Raw genomic sequence first — 19,154 nt, 5'->3', positions numbered from 1 at the left:
CTGGTGGAAGTATCCCAATACTGTTTGTCACCAGATGTATTTGTCACCCCTGAAGTATCAAATAAAGTAGTTATGCTCGTCAAAAAACGCTGACCAATGTAGCTCCCATGAGTGCAGTATCTTAGCAGATCAACAAGTTACCTTCCAAGCTTAAGTCTGAAGAAGAGCCTCAGCTTGAAGCGTCACTTGTGGATGAGCTAATAAGTTGCACTTAAGGGGGCTATAGTGTGCTGACCTTTGTTTGTTTTCATTGATCTCACTGAAATAGCCATTAAAAGGATTGTACAGCTGTAGGGGAGGTTGGCATTGTTAGCTTGTATGATTATATATTCCTATTTATAATGATATATTAGTATTCACTGTATATGAAAACTATTACTTCAGACATGTATTGATACACCCTGAATAAGCCAGTGATTCAAAGTGTATATCACCAGACACTGAATATCCTGTTTTACATATCAGGCAACTTATGTCACTTGTTGCCTTATTTAGTGCTGCACACAAACACATCCCAATCCTGTTGACAGCACCCAGAGTGTAAAGACCATTCAAGCTAATAATAAAGGGATTACAATCTTTATTTAGCCTAATACAGTACAGTGCAATGGTTCACCTTAATCCAGTGTTAACACCGTAAACCCTGGCGCAAACATGACATGTGAACATTAGCCAGCATAATATCCAGAATAAAGTCAAAACTTATTTTGCTTAGCCTCTTGTGACTGTAATAAAAGTCGCTAAACCAAAAAACACAGGGTGTAGAGTTCACGACACACATCATTTATGATTCCAATGCTTGATAAATAAAACAGCACATATTTGAGAGGAATAAAGAGTTGGATTTGTAGTTAGCTCTTAAATATTGAGGCATTTTCTAAAGATGGAATGTGTAACATTTCTTATTTTCTCAGATATTTTCTTCTTCCTTTTTTTCTGTGTTTGGTGTTGTGTGAAGATGATCCTTAAGCATTGTAAGAGGATGAGGAGACATTTCCACCGTGGCCGGTCCAGTTGGTATGGATGTGTTTACCAGGGTTTGACAGCAGTTCATAAGTGTGGGCTCCAAAGTAGTCTCGCTGGGCCTATAAAAGACAAAACATGAAAACTAAGTATGACACAGTAGCAGAGATACTAATGCTTAATTTAACTACTGTTAAAACTGGTAAATAGTGCTGTTAAACCAGTAATATTTGGAATTTAGCTAAATGTAAAATGTCAAGGTAGTTAAATATATTCCAATAGAGTCCAAAGACAGAGGAGTAAAATAGTTTAAAAAGAGTGTCTTTGAGTACTGAGAAAGTGCATTATAAATTCAATGTAATAATACAATTAATACAAGTGTTGGACAAAGATCCCAACACAAACAACAGCTGCACGCTAGCCTTTTAATCTGATATGCTCTACACTCGGCCATACGCTCAGTGGGCTCTGCGGTGCAGCATCAGCTGTCGTGTTACCTGCAGGAGGTTGGCTGGCAGCTTCTCATGTCTGTACCCATCGTAGAAGGACAGAGCTGTGGTGAAACAGGGCATCGGGATGCCGTGCTGCACTCCAGTGCTCACGGTTCTGCGCCATGAATCCTAAACAAAGAGATTACAAGGGTTACAAAACTGCTTTATTTTCATCAAGATAATGTAATTTGATGTGACTGATGAGGGCTGTACCAAATGTTTTGTTTTTCAAAAAAGACTGTCGTCGTATTTAACAGTCATCACAGAAAAATCCTCATGCATAATCCTCAATTAATAATACCTCAAATTGAATTAGAGTAAATTGTTTTATATAAAAAAAAAAAAAAAATTTTTTTTAAATATAACTTGTCAGTTTTTCCCTCCCTTTGTGTTACAAGCAGAATATGGACTCATGGAGTTATTGGCAATGCTAAGATACTTGTTCACAAAAGTCGGAAACATTCCTACGCAGCCAATAATAATATAATACTAATTCTAAAAGTGAAGCCTAATTTATCTGAAACGCTTTAGAAATACCGAGTTTGCGCAACCCAACGTCACACTGAGGAGGCCAATGACGAAATCAAAGCCCCATAGTGCCACACAACCCTGAGAAAAGTTGCGACACCTGGTTTGGTGTGAATGCAGCAAGAAGAGCCGTTTACTCTTTGACAAAGAGGAAGTAACTTATTTTGTGTGTCTTTGCCAATGTGGGTGTTGGAGAGTGGTCTTCGGTTACTTCCTCATACCTGGCAGTCCTGCACCGCGTTACTGAAGAAAGTGTCCAGCAGCAAGTTCTGCAGCTCAGCGTCCCGGTCAAACGCCTCTTTGATTTCACCCAGGAAGACACTGGTGGGGGGGGGAAAGGATAGCGTTAGCTAACGGTGGTGAAAATAAGATTCAGCTCATAGAAGGAACTATCTTAGCTAGCTTATCTAAAAATGTATTTACAAAAGATATACAGTTTGAATGGTGAATACAAATTGCAAGTCATACTGAGTATTATATTTGATTAAGGTTTACACAACTTATTTACCAGATTACACAACGCAAACCCACAATTTCCTCAATCTTTAAAGAAAGGGTCGTATTTCTTTCATCTAGATTTCTAACTCCATCATGACACACAGGGCAGTGACAAAATAGAAATCACAACTTCCTATAGGGTGCTATTAAGAATTGAATTAAAACGTATGGAAGACCTAACCCTCAGTACATAGAATTATTCAACATTTAAAATCTTACAAAGTAAAATACATCAATAAAATAAATGTATGAATTGTCTTGCTTTCTCAAGAAGTCTCTCTTGCACTGCCTAACCACAGTTTACACCATCAATATGAAATAAGCCTGTTGACATTAAGTTGCACAAGGCAGCAGAGGTATGAGGACACACGAGGTTAATGGCACCTTCGGATGATGCAGCCTCCTCTCCACATCAGAGCGATCGCGCCGTAGTTCAGGGACCAGCAGAACTCTTTAGCCGCCTGCCGCAGCAACATGAAGCCCTGCGCATAGGAGATGATCTTGGAGGCGTAGAGGGCCTGGAGAGAGAAGGATGGTTTAACGTTTTAGTTTTCAAAAATGTCAAAATCTTTGATTCAAAATGTTACTATTTTAAATGATTATTGGTCACTGTAAAAACAAATGTTCAAGTCGTCATCGAAAACTCACCTGGTCACAATTTGACCCCTAACCCATCACAGTCCCCCTGCTTCCACTGCTATTTATTTAATGTTTTACTTTATTATTTGCCCCACTTGTTTGTTTGTTTGTTTGTTCACAGCAAGTAAAGCGGCCTCGAGTCCCTTGAAAGGCGCTATAAAAATTGAATCTATTATTATCATCATCATCTACATATATAATATTTGGCATTCATAAAAAAGAAAGTTCTTGACCGCTTGAAAATGTTTCTGGTAAAAAATGAAATTGTAAACTAGAAGCATCTATTCTCTCCATAACAATTTCAATAGAAACTGAATGTATTTCAAGACTGTTTATATTCAATTACATTTAGCTTAGTTCCTAATAAATGGCAACTGGGTGTGTGTTTCACTGTATTACCTTTCTAATGTCCTCCAGGAAGGCAGCCTTGTCCCCGCTGAATTTGACCCCCTGTGGCCCTGAGAGGCTGCGGCTGGCCTCCACTCGCTCATCCTTTAGAGAGGACAGGCATCTGGCAAAGACAGCCTCCCCTGAAGTACAGAGAGGGGGGGGGAGAGAGGGGGAGCGGGGGGGAGAGAGGAGGCACAGAGAGGGACAACAAAGTTAGCTCTCTAAACACGTCACTTTATTGGAGCTTCACACAAGAACAGCTTGGTAAACAGCTATTTAATAGTCCTGTCACCTCACAACAAATGATGTCACAGGTTAGGCTAACCCAGGCCATAGCCACATCATGCTGACATGGAAACAATTCCCAAGGATCAGCATGACTCAGCAGAGGTGACGACACAGTTTTAAAAAACAGGGCTTGCCACTTCTACTTCAGTGCCAGAGGGGACATTGCAATGGAGAATTATAATCACCGCTGTATCAAGATAAGGGGAAAGCAACTGGTCAGTCAGCATGACTCGCCAAAGAGCAGCTCTGCCAGGTGAGGCAATCCTCAGACCAAGGGGCAGAGGGTCAGAGAGAAAATGTCCCCTGTTGGGGGTAGAAATCCAACCATGCACACTGTACCGGCCTGTCAGCCTGCTCCACAAACACTGGATCAGCTCTCACACAATGAAGCCCTTTGTAATGCCTCTATCTCTCTTTATATACAGCACTGCGAGGGATTGAGGAAACAAATATAAAAAAAAAAAGAAATCTAGTGGTTGCAGGGATTTGGTGACAGGCACGTTTCTGCATGATTGAACTTTGACTAAAAGTGTATCATGCATGTCCTTTTAAGTTACACTACGCATTAAAAGTATCTGTTTAGACGCACAGGACATACAATTATGACACCTTTTGTTCTGGATAATTACTCTTGCTACATGACTTCCTTGTCCATTGCTGTTTATAAAACAGAGACGTTCAGAGCAAAGAGCAAAGCTGAGGAAAGTATCACAAATCCCCCTTATGTCACTTAAGATGCGCAGCCCACTAGGAAAGCCTTCAATCTTCTTAGTGGCAGCCACATATCATCACGTTCTCTTAAAGAAGATCACAGGCCATGCTAAACCAGCCAAAACAACTCATTATTAGGCCTATCATTTTTTGATGCAGTTTTGAATGTATTCAACCTTTTTTTAAAGTTGAAAATACAATGTGACCCCATTTACAATATAATAAAAACCAAAATATTCCTAGGCACTAAGGAACACAGAAGAAACGTAATACATTAAGCAATTTACATTTAGGAATTTACATTTAGGAAAAATGAATCAATTACAACAACTGGAAGTATAACAAAAACGGTAAAGAGCAATTTGGGTAAAAGCTTTACATGTTGCATGTTGTTCAATGATGCAGGTGCACAAAGAGGTAAACTGTATTTTCAATGCTCATTTGTGACATAATGTCCTTTGTCATTTTATGACAAACCAAGCTTACTGGAAGTTGCCATCATTGGAAGAAGAGAGAAGGAAACCAGATACTTCCTTGTCTACAACCTCCTTTCTTTTTCTTACCGATCAGAGTCACAGGTGTGCCGTACTCCAGGGCTGAAATGGCCGTCCACTTCCCCGTGCCTTTCTGTCCGGCACTGTCGCGGATCTTGGGCAACAGATGTTTGTTGTCGGAGTCGCGGAATTTCAGGATGTTGGCTGTGATCTCGATCAGGAAGGAATCCAACTCTGTCTTGTTCCAGCTGTCGAAAGCCTGAGGGATTTATCAAGTGTGATGAGACAGTCAGCCACATAAATCATCTTCAGTTGATTTTAAAGAGCTGGCAGGAAGCATAAAATACTAATAAAGAATAGACAGTGTAGCTAACCTGTGCCATCTCATCGTGGTCCATTCCCAGGACATCCTTCATCAGGTGGTAGGCCTCACAAATCAGCTGCATGTCTCCATACTCAATGCCATTATGGACCATTTTCACAAAATGACCTGCACCCTCATCTCCAACCTGTACAAGCAAGCCAGTCAGATTTAGTTTGTGAGACGACACAAAAACAACTGGTACAACTTAGAAAATATTTTTAAAAACTCACCCAGTCACAACAAGGCTCTCCTGTTCCCACCTTGGCAGCGATGCTCTGGAAGATGTCTTTTATGTGTGGCCTTCAAAATAAAGCAGCAGAAAGTGATTTAATTGTTTCCTTTTTTTCCTAACCACGTCTGTGCCTTTTGTCCAACATGTAGCGTGAAGTGAAAGTGAGAGCAGTTAAGAAGTTTATGCTGTCTTACCAGGCCTCTTTATGTCCTCCCGGCATCAGTGAGGGTCCATAGCGTGCCCCCTCCTCTCCACCACTGACTCCACTGCCAACAAACAGCAAGCCCTTTGCCTTCATACTCCGACACCGCCGCTGTACGACAGAAATAAACGAACATAATGAGAAAATCCAAAGAGAGAAAACAATGTACTGCTCAACAGTGATTCTGTGCAACTTACTGTTGTGTCTCTGTATTCAGAGTTGCCACCATCGATGATGATATCCCCGGACTCAAGAAGAGGAACCTGAAGAACAAAGCCAGTTGAAGTAACCAGATAAGACTCGTTTTTTCTTAAGGGATTCATGCACAGTTCAGCACAGAAACTATACCAACCAGTTTGTCAATGAAGTCGTCCACAGCCTGTCCAGCCTTAACCAGCAGGACGATCCTCCTGGGCTTCTTCAGCTTGGACACCATGTCCTCCAGAGACTCAGCTCCAATCACCTTGGAGCCCTTCGCCTCATTTTTCAGGAAGTCATGCACCTTGGACACAGTTCGGTTGTAGGCGCAGACCTGTTGGAGGAAAGGCTTGGTGATCACTGAGTGAACTTAAGAAGAGTAAAGTAGAACGAGTTTTACTGCCATATATATTTGGACAAAACACATAAGTCACCATCTTACCACAAAGCCATGGTCATTCATGTTCATGATGAGGTTTTGGCCCATGACAGCCAAACCAATGAGTGCAATGTCTGCTCTGTGAGGAGAAGAGAAATAATCACATTTACTGGGCGTCTGTCTGGTCACAGACTGAGCATCAACAACGACTTTAATAAAGCTTCCCATCATAATATCTGACTTTTTCAAATGAAATACATTTGAAACAATATACATGTTGAACCCGTATGTTTAAAATCTATTTTTTACAAAATCATAAACAAGGCTTTTTGGGTTATTTTCACGCTGAAAGTCTTGTTACATATATTTCTACTCAACAGTAAAACTGGTTAGCCAACAAGCTAACTAATCAGGAAGATTATTTAAAAACAAATGAAACCACTACAAAGTCTACAATGATTCAACCACACGCATCACCCACAACCTTTCGAAATTAACCGACTATCTAGATAAGTAAAAACTAGTCTGAGAACTTACTGAGCCATGGTTTTCAGAGGGTTAGGAAGCCGTGAAGTAACACTGGTCAAATGACTGTCAGCTCCTCTTCACTTCATATATCTCCTGCTCGCTCGTTTTACTTCCTCAACGTGACGACGGCGAGGGTAAGCTCACGTACGCCTTCTCACAGTATTCACCAATCAGACTACGGCCAGCAAACTGAAGTGATGTTTTTGCGAATTCTCATTGGTCCAAAATCCTGAGCAGAGATATTCGTTCTCCTATTGGCCCTAGCGCCCGTCACACATAATACGTCAGAGCACACCCTCTTTAGAGTTAATGCATCCATGGTTGGAGAGCCGTATATATTTAACAAAAGCTGTGTAGCTATCGGGACAGCAACACAGATATTTGTGTCCAAATCAAGCTAATGTCAGTTATTTAATTAAGTGCCGTACTTAACGTGTACTTATACTTGTACTACATTGCTGAGGTACATTTACCTTCCAGATAATAGAATAGGCTTTATTGGCATGACGTTTGACTTGAGTTGCCAAAGCATCAAAAGCAACAGTGAGTAACAATACTAGTTATTAAAAAAAATAATGAAAATAGTAAATGCAATTAGTGTTGGTACAATTACATTGTTAATTTCCTTAAAATCTAAAAATAACTTAAGGGAGATATGGTGGTAAATTGAATATTGAAACAACTATTACATCTATAAATGTCTTTATGTCTATTTCCTACAGTTTTGTCTGTTTTGCTCTGGCACGTATTGCAGTCAACAGAGTACAATATTTATTTTCACCTACAATCAGGGGTAATTTCTCCCTTTCAGATTTAGAGGCAATTCATTTTAAGATTTTGCCACAAAAACACAGGTTATTACAGTAAGTAATAATTAAGAGACATGATTGATTTTGTCCAAAATAAGAAATAAAATGTTAAAACCAAACATAAATAAAAGTTACTATGCAAACCACATTTTTGTTCCTGCTAAAGATGCTTTTAAAGCACACAGGTATGAGGAATGCGTACCATGTAAAACACAAACAGATGGGAGTCAACCTGCATAAAGGATAAGACAAACACACAGCACTTGTTCTGCTAATGCACAGTTTGCACTTTTATTGTTGCCTCATTCACTAAACAGTTCAATGGTGCAAGATTACCATACACAGAATTAGGATATCTGCATGACACATCTATGCTATACAGCGAATGGATTATAATTATTACAAATACAGTAAACATATTTACATTTTAATTCAAGCTCCATACAACACGGATATTTACAAAATAAGTATGAAAATGAAACCAGTCTAACAAATAATGTACAGTGTTAATGTCGTGGTTTGTCGTTTTCTTTTGTGAACGAATCCAGAGGGAACGCAGTAAACTAATATTATAATGTCAGGAGGGGAGATGGAGAATATCATGGGTAGTTTTGTTTTGCAAGGCATCAACGGAAGAAAACAAAAAAACAGTGTTGTGAAGAAAGACACCAGCACAACATTACTAAACTGTCTTTTAAGATGTCACGAGCTACTTTGTATTATATTCCCTGATATTAGAAAAAAATAAAAGGAGTTAAAACCACTCTTGTTTTTGTTATAATTGAAGTGGCTGTAGTAAATATTCTTAAAGTCCAAAGCAAACTTTCAATCAAACCACTTTCTCATAAAGAGGAAGCACTAATGTAACTCACCTCCTCTGAAAAAGAGGCAGTGAGAAACATATTAGTTCTCTTTTCATCTTTTTTTTTTCAAACGCTGGAGAAACACTTCATAGTACATTCAACGCTCTCCCAGTTCAGACCAGAAGAGGCTGCCCCACCGTCATTTGGTTCACTCAGTAGAACAACTAAACCGCACAGAATTTATTTGATCAGTTAGTTGAACCTTTTATTAATATGTGCAAAGAGCTGCAAACTAATATTTACATTGCAAACAATAAATACACAATCCAAAATAATACACCTCTGCAAAATAGTCAGCAAAGTGAAAATGTTTGCTCCGACAGGTCTTCATGTTGATATCTCCCACAGTACGCTGAGGTTAATGTGTTGCACTTAGAGCCTGATCAGTGCATAGATGGTTGTTCATTACTATTTTTCTAGACAGACCATTTTTTTCTTTCAATTTCAAAAGTTTTTTGTTTCTCTGACGGTCAGGTTGGCCGACCAGAGGGCAGTGACGCTCTGAAATGGTCACTCATTTTGACTTCTGAGGCAAATGTTTTCTATACTTTAGAAAACATTGAAGATACATACCTAATAATTCCACTGATACTTGTAACAGGCGATGACTACCTCTGTTTCCTCCCACTCAACCCTAATGTCTTTACATAATATACACTGGGCTACTACTGGTTGGTTGGCCAGAGTTTTTATTGCCCTGCTGTATCACACTTGTACCATTTGAAGAGACAGAGGCATCCTTTATTTTTGAGCCAATTGTAGCAGCTGTTTTGTACAGAGCAAATATTTCCACAAACAATATCAGCAATAAAACCTTTGTGTACATGTCGTCCCTTTAAATATCACTTCTTTCTTTCTCATAAATAGCTATCCAGTGTAGCCTCGATATGTGCTCTAATCAGTGTTCCTGATACTCAGAAATAATCTTGGACTCAACATGTGTGATCTGCCCTTGTCTTGCTATAGATATGTGTTAATGTGCAAAATAAGGTTAAACACAAGTAAAGCTGGTTACAACTCAAGAAATCAATGCCCTCTGTTACATCTCGTATAAAACTTCACTGTGGAATGGTTAAAAGCATATTACAAAAAAAAAACAATGTTAATAATTTAAAAAAAGGAAAGAAATGTCAACCCAATGAGTTAGATGAGTTTAAATTCAAGAACACAAATAGAAAATGAACACGTGGTAACCTGTGGTGCTGATGAACAGTAAGTACTTCACTATCATGACAGTGAGGGGAGTCATGGGACCGTTCACTATCTGTCCTGCAGGCTATGAGCTAGCAGCTTCATCACTTATCTTCAAGGCTAGAGCATTGCAACTTCATTCTCTTTCTTACTCGCTTTTCCCCAGGTGTTGTTTTGTCTTCGGTATCACAAGTACAGTACGGCATGGTTAACTAAATACTCTCAACATCCTAGTGTAAGGAAAGAGGAGCCTAGAGGAATGTCTTCAATTTGAGTGAACTACCACACTGATTCCAGTACAGACGTTATGTACAAATCATATTCTCACTTTAGAGTACTATCCGTCTTCCTCCTCCTCTACAAAACCTGTTCCTTGAGATGAAATAGCAAAAGGACAGGGACAAATATCTACTTCTAGCAGGAACAATCCATTGTCACATTTTCACTGCTGGGATATGAAATGTTCTTTACACATGTTTGCATGTTAGCGTGTATTTTCGATGTTGACACAAATGCATGATTGTAAGAAATCACTGGCTGACGGCACTATAGGGGTTGGCGATGGTGAATGTGCACGGACTGGGCGGGGTCTATATATTACATGGATGACAGTAGGAACCCAGCGCTGCCTAAGGTCTTGCTGAGACACAATTTTCAGACATTTTGCTTCTAAAGGTTGTTTAGTAGACGGCAGAGGGGAGCTACAGGGGGCATCCTATTGCAAATCTCATTAAGAGAAGAAAAACCTATGAATTCATTAGCAGCAATAGATCTTGAAGTAGCCTTGCCTTCTGTAGCAGAACGTGAACTGATACGTCACCTTAGGAGATATTTGTATATTTTCCTTTCATGGTTTAAACTTTAAGTTATCTGATTTACATTTATTTTAGGTAAGCAAAACTGGTTTTCTCCTGAGGACTGCTGCAGTTATCATGCGGGCATATTAATAAGAAAAAATAGTTAAACTCTTCTGTGGAGACAGATAACACTGATATAGACAATTTCTTTACAGATGATTGGCAAACTGAAAATTAGTGTCCAGAAAGAACCGTTTCTGAAGAATCGTGCACACACAAGTAGACTATTACAACATGCTACTAGTTAGGGAGTTAGGGAGTGACAACAAAGCAAATCAAATTAGACCCAAACATTGTTATAAAAACGAAAACACAAAAAGCGGAGGAGCAGGGGGAGAGAAATAGAGAGGAGGAAGGCTAAGTTGGCATCGGGATGTGGGAGGGAGCGGGGGAGGCAAATTTATCTGGAACTGAAACTTTTAGTCGCATGAAAGGAGACTCAAGCCACAAGTCTACTTACAAGAGAAAACTGTCAAGAATCACAATGATTAATAAGTGTTAACACTCGGTTTGTTCAAAAGGCTTTCCAGAAAGAGAGGAAGCCGTTGTTTTTCTGCGTGCCGCTCGACCCACTCAGTTCTTAATCGGTCCACCGCGCCTCCTCGCCAGCTTAGATCTGTGGGAACAGAGTTGAGTGTTGTGACAAGATGGCAACAAAGCTTCCTGCTAAGGGAAGAGTAAGAGAAGTGTCTGTGCGTACCTTATCGTTCCTGCCAGCAGGGGGTTAAAAGCATACAGCCAGTCGTTCATGTCTTTCTCGTTGTTGGCCTGCAGGAGGATTCCTCTGTGTTTTGTGCACACAGCAAATGTGTTGGGAGTCTGAAAAGTAAACAACAGTATTTGTGATGCGGAACATTTCCTTTTTGCTATAGATGAGAGTAACACCTACGTCACTTCTCGGCGAAAATGACGGCCCCGCCCACTTTTGGGGGAAAACAACGCTGCCATTTGAATGGGGGTCAATACAAATTCTGAAGTTTTTGCCAATCCGATCAGAAATTTAAGAAAAAACGTGGATTTTTGGATCTTCAAAGAGCCCGATTACGATGGCCAGTCAGGCAAACAATTACATTAAATCATTTGAAATCGACAATCGGGCTCGATATATGGTTAAATTCAAATCAGTAGGCGAGGCTGTAATTTTCGCCGGCTGTTACACTCATGAGCGAGGCTGAAAACAATTGTTTTATCATGCCAAAAAGCTGCTGTGTCATTTATTGCACCTCAAACATTAAAACAAATCCAGAGTTCAGTGTTTCTGTACTTCCTCTAAGAAAAAAGGACAGTAAAAGAAGGGGCTTCAGGCTTGATCGCCATTCAAATGACAGCGTTGGTTTCCCCCAAAAGTGGGCAGGGCCGTAAAGTGTCGTAGATGTTACTCTCATCTATGGACATCGATCGCCTACTGCTATATTTAACCATATATCGAGCCCGATCTTGGATTTCCAATGATTTAATCTAATTGTTTGCCTGTCTGGCCATTGTAATCGGGCACTTTGAATATCCAAAAATCCACGGTTTTCTTACATTTCTGATCGGATTGGCAAAAACTTCAGAATTTGTATTGACCGCCATTCAAATGACAGCTTTGTTTTCCCCCAAAAGTGGGCAGAGCCGTACTTTTTGCCCGGAAGTGACGCATGTGTTACTCTCATGTATATAGTTTAAGGTTGCAGAAGGAGAAGAGATTTTAAAAGTTGCTATATTTTTCAAAATAAACCTTTCTCTGAAGATGATTGTGTGTTTATTTAGAAGCAGAAATACACTCGGTGTGTTTCCCCTACCTTGAGCATGGCCTGCTGGTCTTCACTGTACTCCACCTGAGCTGTGGAGAGGTTGAGGACCCCCCGCTCCACCGGGTCCTTGTCGCTGTTGTAGATGAAGACATAGGGGCGGCGCACAACCACAAAGTGCTTCACCCACGAGTTGGAGCGCGGCTCCATGAAGCTTAGGAAACCTTTTTTGGAAACTACGGATCTAAAAAGGAGAAGAAAAAAAGAGCAGTCAGGAAAACTCCTTTGTTTGATGCAGTGCTTGTTTTCTGTGGAAGAGAATTCAGTTCACCCAGGTTCAGGAATCAATTCAAATAATATCTGCTTGGATTGTAAAACAGGATTATCTTTTTTTGTTTGTGCTACAAGATGCAGCACATATTGACTTTTTGAAATGACTTCACTGCAGCACTCACCCTGGCCTCATTTCTTCAATATCAGGCACCAAGTTGAGGAACTCTTTCTTTCCAGCGCGTGCTAGGTAGGACGTCTCCGGACTGGGAACCATGGGGAAGTTTTCATAGTCCGAGCAGGAGGGACTGGAGGCACGGGAGCTGTTCTCTGGGGTCCTGAGGAGCAAAGCACACTCAGTCAGCATCTTGATCATGACAATAGACATCCCCAATAACAAAGAGAGAATTTAGTATAAAAGTATAGAGTTTTACTTCTGCTCCATGGATCCACAGCGCGAGTCGGACAGAGAGGGGCAGGTGGAGGAAGGGGTGAGGGTGGCGCTGCTGAAGCTCTGGACTGATGGGTCCCGTCCCATTGGGGAGATGTCAGACAGCTGGGAGGAAGGATGATGAAATATATGTCAAACACAGTTTTCTGTTTCCAGGACAAACACTGCAAGTGGAAAAATACTAGGGCTGTTCCAAATGTTTTGTTTTCAAGCTTATCTTTTTATATAGTCCATCAAAAAACATGCGATCAGACCATTTTGACTTCACAGCGCTCTGGAGATACTTGAAATGTTTGCACACACACAAATTGGAAACAATCCTTTGCAGCCACCACTGGAATCTTGTTAAATAGATAGTAAGCTATAAGACTTATAATATTACATTAGCTTGTAGCCCTTTAACTGCACATGTTCAGAAATACCAAGTTTCAATGAATAGACATGCAAAAAAAATAGCTAAATGTTAGCTTTAAACTATTCACTACAGCGCTAAATTAAATCAAGTTTATTGTTTGGAGAGTGCACTGCTGTAGTATGAGGGGACAAAAAGTAGATTTAGCGGTCACTTGCCTATTTGGTCATTCTCTACAGAATATGACTTAAAGCTAAACCGAACCATGAAGACATTTAAAGTACTTTTAAAGTAAACATTTAATTCCGTCATTACTCACCTTGCAGTCACTGATGCTGTTGACCAATTGGTTGTAATCACTGTTGAAGCTATGTGTCAGGAGGCGCAAGCACTACAACAGAACAAAGATGAGACTGATTTGTACACAGCAGAGGAGTAGAGGTGATGACCATGCTTCACATGTCAGTATCCCATAATGCAGCAGTCGCCCTCACCTTAGTAGCCAGCTCCTTCTCACGATCCACCAGGCTCTCGATGTCGGCCGAGTCGTAGCCGCTGCTCTCGCTGGGCGTGATGGCGCTCTCGAAGGTGGTGCTGGAGATCTGCGAGGAGATGGAGGTGGAGGTGGACAGGCTGCCGGTGCTCATGCTGGGGGACAGCAGCTCGCTCAGGGACTTGGTGGGGGGGGCTGTTCCCACCGGAGCATCGTCTCCCAGCCTCTCCCTCAGCAGGAGCAGGTGACGGGTCTTCTCCACCTGGACCAATGACAGGGGGGCGTTTAAGTTTACATCGCAGGAAGAACTTTGAAAGTTGGTATTTTTGTCTTTGTGGGATATTAGACAAGGGCAAAGCAGGGAGACACTTTTTATGCTGCTATGGACAGTCTTGCACTAATGTACATTTATACCAACTATGTGCAATATGTGCAATTTATATATATATATATATGCCGTTAATAACTGTGCAATATATACCTGGCTGCTACATCTTCAAAACTTCAAAATTTGTTTTATCTTTAATATTTGTATGCATGCTTCTTAGTTAACATTAAGCTTTCTTTGGCTCTTTTCTGCTGTAACAAATGTACATGTCCCCTCTGTGGGACGAATAAAGGCATTCTGATTTTCTTTACAGTTTTTGAAGTGACTGTTATTTTATATATATATATTGATTGTTGTGCTTTTATTTATGTCTTTAATGTGTGCATATGTACAAATGTGTCTGTTGATTATGTATGTATATATACACACTGTATATACATATTTTTATATATATTTGTATTTTGTACTCCTCGGGATTGTGGGAAACGGTATTTCGATCTCTATATCTGTACACACAAAGTGAAAGATTGACAATAAAGTTGACTTTGAGGGAGACGAGGGAAAGCTTTGGAAGGTCAAAAGAGGGATGTTTTTGTTTTACTTTAAGAATGCAGATGACCTTTGAGGACCTACCTCATGCAGCTGCTCCATTTTCTCCAGCTCCCATTGGTGCTCCAGGATGAGGCTGTCTCCTCTGGGCCTCCAGCCAGCCAGGTTCTCCTCTCCACGCACGTAGGCCACCGATGTGTCCAGGATCTTCCTCCTCCTCCGCTGCATCCCTGTTCAGGACATAAGCACTCTTTAGGACAAACTGAGAGGAATCGGGAATAAGTAGCAGCCTCTTTTGGTTTTGTCTGCTCACCTGGGCTGCCTGTGTCGGACATCTTACACAAGCTCAGCTCGTAGATGCCAGTGACGCGATTGCTGTAATGAAACAAAGGAGATTCTGCATTATTCTGTTGTATATATATATATATATATATATATGTGATGGCATTAAGCTTTTCAAAAACAACATTATGACTATATATTAAAGGTGGGGTAGGTAAGTTTGAGAAACCGGCTCGAGTGCGCTAGAATTTGAAAATACACAACCGGAAAAAATCTGCCACTTCCTTACAGAGCCCCTCCTCCAAGACACACGAACGCGCACATGACCAATGAGGGCACGAGATAAGTTTGTGCACAGATGGAAGGCTGACAGGCAGGTAGGCCATCCGGTTATTTTAGCCGGGCCGGCTAAAATGATTGGTCGTGCTTTTTACAGTACTACGGCTTCCACAGATGAAACTTTTTAATGGATTTTTTGTCAAAGCACTTAAGATATTCATTGCTATCGGGATGTTAAGAGCATTCCATGGAATATAACAAAAAGTGTATCTCGAGCCGGTTTCTCAAACTTACCTACCCCACCTTTAAAGAGACTGGTAAAAAAACATCCTCCTTAATGCAAAAAGGGAGGCAAGCACTTTTTTTCATTTTCATAAAAAAAACAAGACAGATGGTTCACTTGATTGAAATTGAGGATTTGTTCAAGAATATAAAAAAAATGTTATTAAAAAGTTCTAAAAAACAACAACATTTGGAACAGCCCTAGATATATTTAATCCCACTGACACAAAATGCTGTGTAAAATCTTACCAGTCAGGGGTTTTGGAGTATCCACTCCCGAAGAGGTTCCTGAGGGAACGTGGGGGGGAGATCTTTGCGTCTCTTGAGTAGAAGACCATGCAGATGTCTTTGGTAATAATAGCAGGCTGGATGCAGTGGTCCAGCTGTGAAGAGGAGACAGAGAGTATGTTTGATTTTCTTCCTGTATGTTCCTGCCTGTGTACATGACATAAGCTGCTGCTCATAACCAATTGCCCCTTGCAGGACTAATAAAGTTGTTGATTGATTGATTTGTTGATTTGTTGACCTACAGCTTAATGCAGAACATTTCCAACACATTCAGAGCAATGACTGACCTCCAGATATGCAGACAGGGTCATGTAGATTTTCTCTCCATAAGGAGTGACTCGGTTTAGCAGAAGGGAGTTGTGCAGGGAGCTGTCCCACACTGCCTCGAAGCGGTAGAAAGTCCTGAAGGAGAACACCAAAAATATATTTAATTATCAACAACATGAGAGAAATTCACTTACCTAATGTTATCTTCTAATAGCCCCATTAGAAGTCTTAATCAGTGCTGTGTTAACAACAGAGAGTGTAGGATATTTGTGCAGCAGTGATTTAACTACAAGCAAACCAACTAGTCTAATTTTGGTAGTAACCACATAAAGTCACATATTCTGGAACTGATGTGGTGAGTAAAACTACGACAGTGAACGCCCCGCAGTGACTGACACACTTATCCTAAGTCACAACAAGATGTGAGGAACACACCAAGGTGAAAGCTTAACTATAGACACAACAACACGTGTTCAGTGTTAGAAAATGTGGCAAGAGCAGTGAGCCGTGTGTCACAGTTGGAACATACCAAACATGGGAAGCAGAATATAAGGTTAATATGTTCTACATATCATATTTAAGTTTTGATATAAATATTATACCTCATTGTATCAATGTGAAGACTGTTAGAGCATTCACAGTTTGAAAACTAAACTGAATACATACATTTACTGTAATTATTTGCACAATGTTTAATAGAAATGACTGTTTTAAAGATCTCCTATCATGCTATTTTTAGGCATATATTATGGGTGAGATTTTGGTACGGAGGAAAAGAGAGAGGGTTTTGTTCTCTGACACTTTGTGAGTTCCCTGACACACCGGGGACACATATTTATGTATAAAGGACATTAAAAAGTGCATTTTGCATGATAGGGGACCTTTAAGACTCTTTTAGGATTGACGCATTTGCTGTATTTGGCAGCAGGGGGCGCTGTGCCCTACTGACTGAGAGCCAGCCTGCCCTGTTGGAGCCTCAATGGGCTTGGTTGTTATTGAGCTATGGCTCAAACAGTGAATAACATTCATTTGGAATCTGGGTGCAACAGCAGACCAACATAACATGATACAAACTAACACAAAAAGGGTTTGCATTTGCATGTAAGCTTGCCTTTATTTCCATAAATGATTTAAAATTTGATTTCTTTATTCAGATCCTATATATTGATTGGAATAAAGGCAGACCTAATGCAAAAATGCTAACAAAAAAAAAACACAGACTGGAGAACTTATTTCTATGAATCTATAGGACTAAAGAGAAGCATAAGGGTCTTTCACAGAAGGAGCCTTATGTTCTCCGCTCACTGGTACCTATCAATATCCTTATCAATAGAAAGCCTGAGCACAATCAAGAGTCCAGCCGCAGCAGGAGGAGAGAGAGAGTGCACAGACAAAAACAGAGTCAGGCAAACAGAGACAATGGAGCAAATTAACAGGAAAATTAACAGCAGTGAAAATGGAAATGGTCATGCAATGATTCCTCCAAGCCTTCAGCAAATATAAAGACAAGAACACATACACAAATGTTGTTTCTTAACTGTTTTTTAAGGATAAATAAATCAACAACCACATGATCACGACAAGATAACTGAGTTGAGATGTTCTGGATTTAAAACAATATAAAAATGTTATTCAGGTTTGGCTTGGATTAATAATTGTGCATCAAACCTGTACTTACAGTAGCACCTAAAAAGTACGATGGGTTTAAAACGTGTCATGTTTGTACAATTTGAGTGAATCTCAGATACCTGTTGGAGTTGTGAGATGACTTGATGTTTTTGGCAGAGATAATGTTGAGGGACAGGACAGCATCAGCAGCGCTGTCGTCCACCTCAGCCTTGCTCCTGATACGACCTGATGGACACAGAGCAGCACAACTCATCAACATCTTGCCTGGAAATACAAAGGAAGAATACAGGAAATCAGAAATTCCTCTTTTATCAATAGTGAAAGTCTAGATTATTTGAAAATGAGGAAAACATTTACATTGTAAACGTCAGAGAACACTTCCATATCAATTAAATGTTCAGGTATGCGCAAAAATGGGTTGAAAGCAGCACACATGCCTGCTTACTTATGAGTCTCTCTGGATAAAAATGTCAGCTTCTCAGAGTATGTGAAATGTAGTTATTTTCGTCCATCAGCGAGAGTATACACTACTTTAAAAAAGTAGCAACCTGAGGGGAAACTGAAACAAATCCCATAACTGGAAATATGACTGAGGATTTTCTTTTAGTGCAGCCTCACAAAGCAAGCTTCCTTTTTGAGACGATAAAAGGTGCTGCACCAAGTTGTCACTGACTTTGTGAATGAGGAAACAATCATGTAGCAACATCCTGTTTTTTTCTGTTATACTGTGAAACAGCTGTGTTTGGGTCTCTGCAGCCTGTTTCCTGTAGAAAGATAGTAGTAGTTATCCTCTAAGGAACCCTGCTCACCCACGACCAGCTCACGCACGTCCTTCCAGTGGAGCTCGCTTCCCTTCTCATGGATGAGAGTCACCGTGATCCTGCGCTGGATCCCCTGCAGCGCACATAACGGGAGCTTAGGATCGGAGTATACACATCTAGAGCTGAATAAAACTTCTGAATGTTTCTTGTAAAAAAGAAATGGTATTTACTAGGATGTTGTTCACTGTACTTTTGTAAGTGAATAGTGTGTGCAATAAATCTGACTTTATAATGGTTCACTGAGAACTACACCTGCACACACTAGTCTGTGTTGGATATGGCGTGTGTGTTATGTTGTGATCATGGATGTTGCCCCTCGTGCCTGTTATGTGCTATATGTGACATGTATGTAGTAACGTGTGTTGTTTGCATTTTATTGTTCTCTTTTATCCATTCGCCTCCATCTACTTGTCTTTCATCCTTTCTTTATAACTAATGCTGTTGATGTATGGTGATTTTAATGTTGGCTAAAGCTTTCCCATTTACTGTTTTTTGTGACAAAAAA

General features: G+C 40.3%; 2 protein-coding genes across 8 annotated transcripts in view; both read right to left on the bottom strand.

The window, feature by feature from the left end:
* Positions 1-563: 563 nt before the first annotated feature.
* On the bottom strand, positions 564-7,029 carry pgd (phosphogluconate dehydrogenase). The gene is made up of 13 exons (XM_034145298.1): positions 6,915-7,029; positions 6,441-6,516; positions 6,153-6,332; positions 5,998-6,063; positions 5,793-5,911; positions 5,597-5,666; positions 5,377-5,511; positions 5,072-5,261; positions 3,519-3,649; positions 2,865-2,998; positions 2,204-2,303; positions 1,461-1,583; positions 564-1,085 (listed from the first exon to the last, which is right to left on the bottom strand). The coding sequence occupies exons 1-13, from the start codon at positions 6,920-6,922 to the stop codon at positions 966-968; spliced, it is 1,452 nt and encodes a 483-aa protein (XP_034001189.1). The 5' UTR covers positions 6,923-7,029; the 3' UTR covers positions 564-965.
* Positions 7,030-7,977: 948 nt separating this feature from the next.
* kif1b (kinesin family member 1B) overlaps positions 7,978-19,154 on the bottom strand; it is a 62,221-nt gene continuing 51,044 nt past the window's right edge. For 4 of the 7 annotated variants that reach the window (XM_034145291.1, XM_034145292.1, XM_034145294.1 and 1 more), the window contains 13 exons: positions 18,638-18,722; positions 17,948-18,053; positions 16,220-16,334; positions 15,894-16,027; positions 15,115-15,176; positions 14,886-15,031; positions 13,926-14,186; positions 13,751-13,822; positions 13,063-13,184; positions 12,814-12,966; positions 12,410-12,602; positions 11,326-11,444; positions 7,978-11,241 (listed from right to left, as the gene is read on the bottom strand). In XM_034145291.1, the coding sequence (XP_034001182.1) occupies positions 11,199-11,241; positions 11,326-11,444; positions 12,410-12,602; positions 12,814-12,966; positions 13,063-13,184; positions 13,751-13,822; positions 13,926-14,186; positions 14,886-15,031; positions 15,115-15,176; positions 15,894-16,027; positions 16,220-16,334; positions 17,948-18,053; positions 18,638-18,722 (1,611 nt within the window). In that variant the 3' untranslated portion in view covers positions 7,978-11,198. Of the gene's footprint in view, positions 11,242-11,325; positions 11,445-12,409; positions 12,603-12,813; positions 12,967-13,062; positions 13,185-13,750; positions 13,823-13,925; positions 14,187-14,885; positions 15,032-15,114; positions 15,177-15,893; positions 16,028-16,219; positions 16,335-17,947; positions 18,093-18,637; positions 18,723-19,154 lie in introns of all 7 variants that reach the window. The other 3 variants (XM_034145289.1, XM_034145295.1, XM_034145290.1) reach the window with 1 other exon arrangement.

Source organism: Trematomus bernacchii, unplaced genomic scaffold (genome assembly GCF_902827165.1).
Source record: "Trematomus bernacchii unplaced genomic scaffold, fTreBer1.1, whole genome shotgun sequence".
NCBI lineage: Eukaryota > Metazoa > Chordata > Actinopteri > Perciformes > Nototheniidae > Trematomus > Trematomus bernacchii.
This window is presented reverse-complemented; position numbering and strand designations above follow the sequence as displayed.

What these genes read in the sequence shown, in the direction of transcription:
- pgd (XM_034145298.1), bottom strand. An exon ending in GAGAGCCTTGTTGTGACTGG is followed by an intron (nt 5,512 to 5,596) that starts GTGAGTTTTTAA and finishes TTGCTTGTACAG; the next exon opens with GTTGGAGATGAGGGTGCAGG. An exon ending in CACACCTGTGACTCTGATCG is followed by an intron (nt 3,650 to 5,071) that starts GTAAGAAAAAGA and finishes TCTGTACTTCAG; the next exon opens with GGGAGGCTGTCTTTGCCAGA.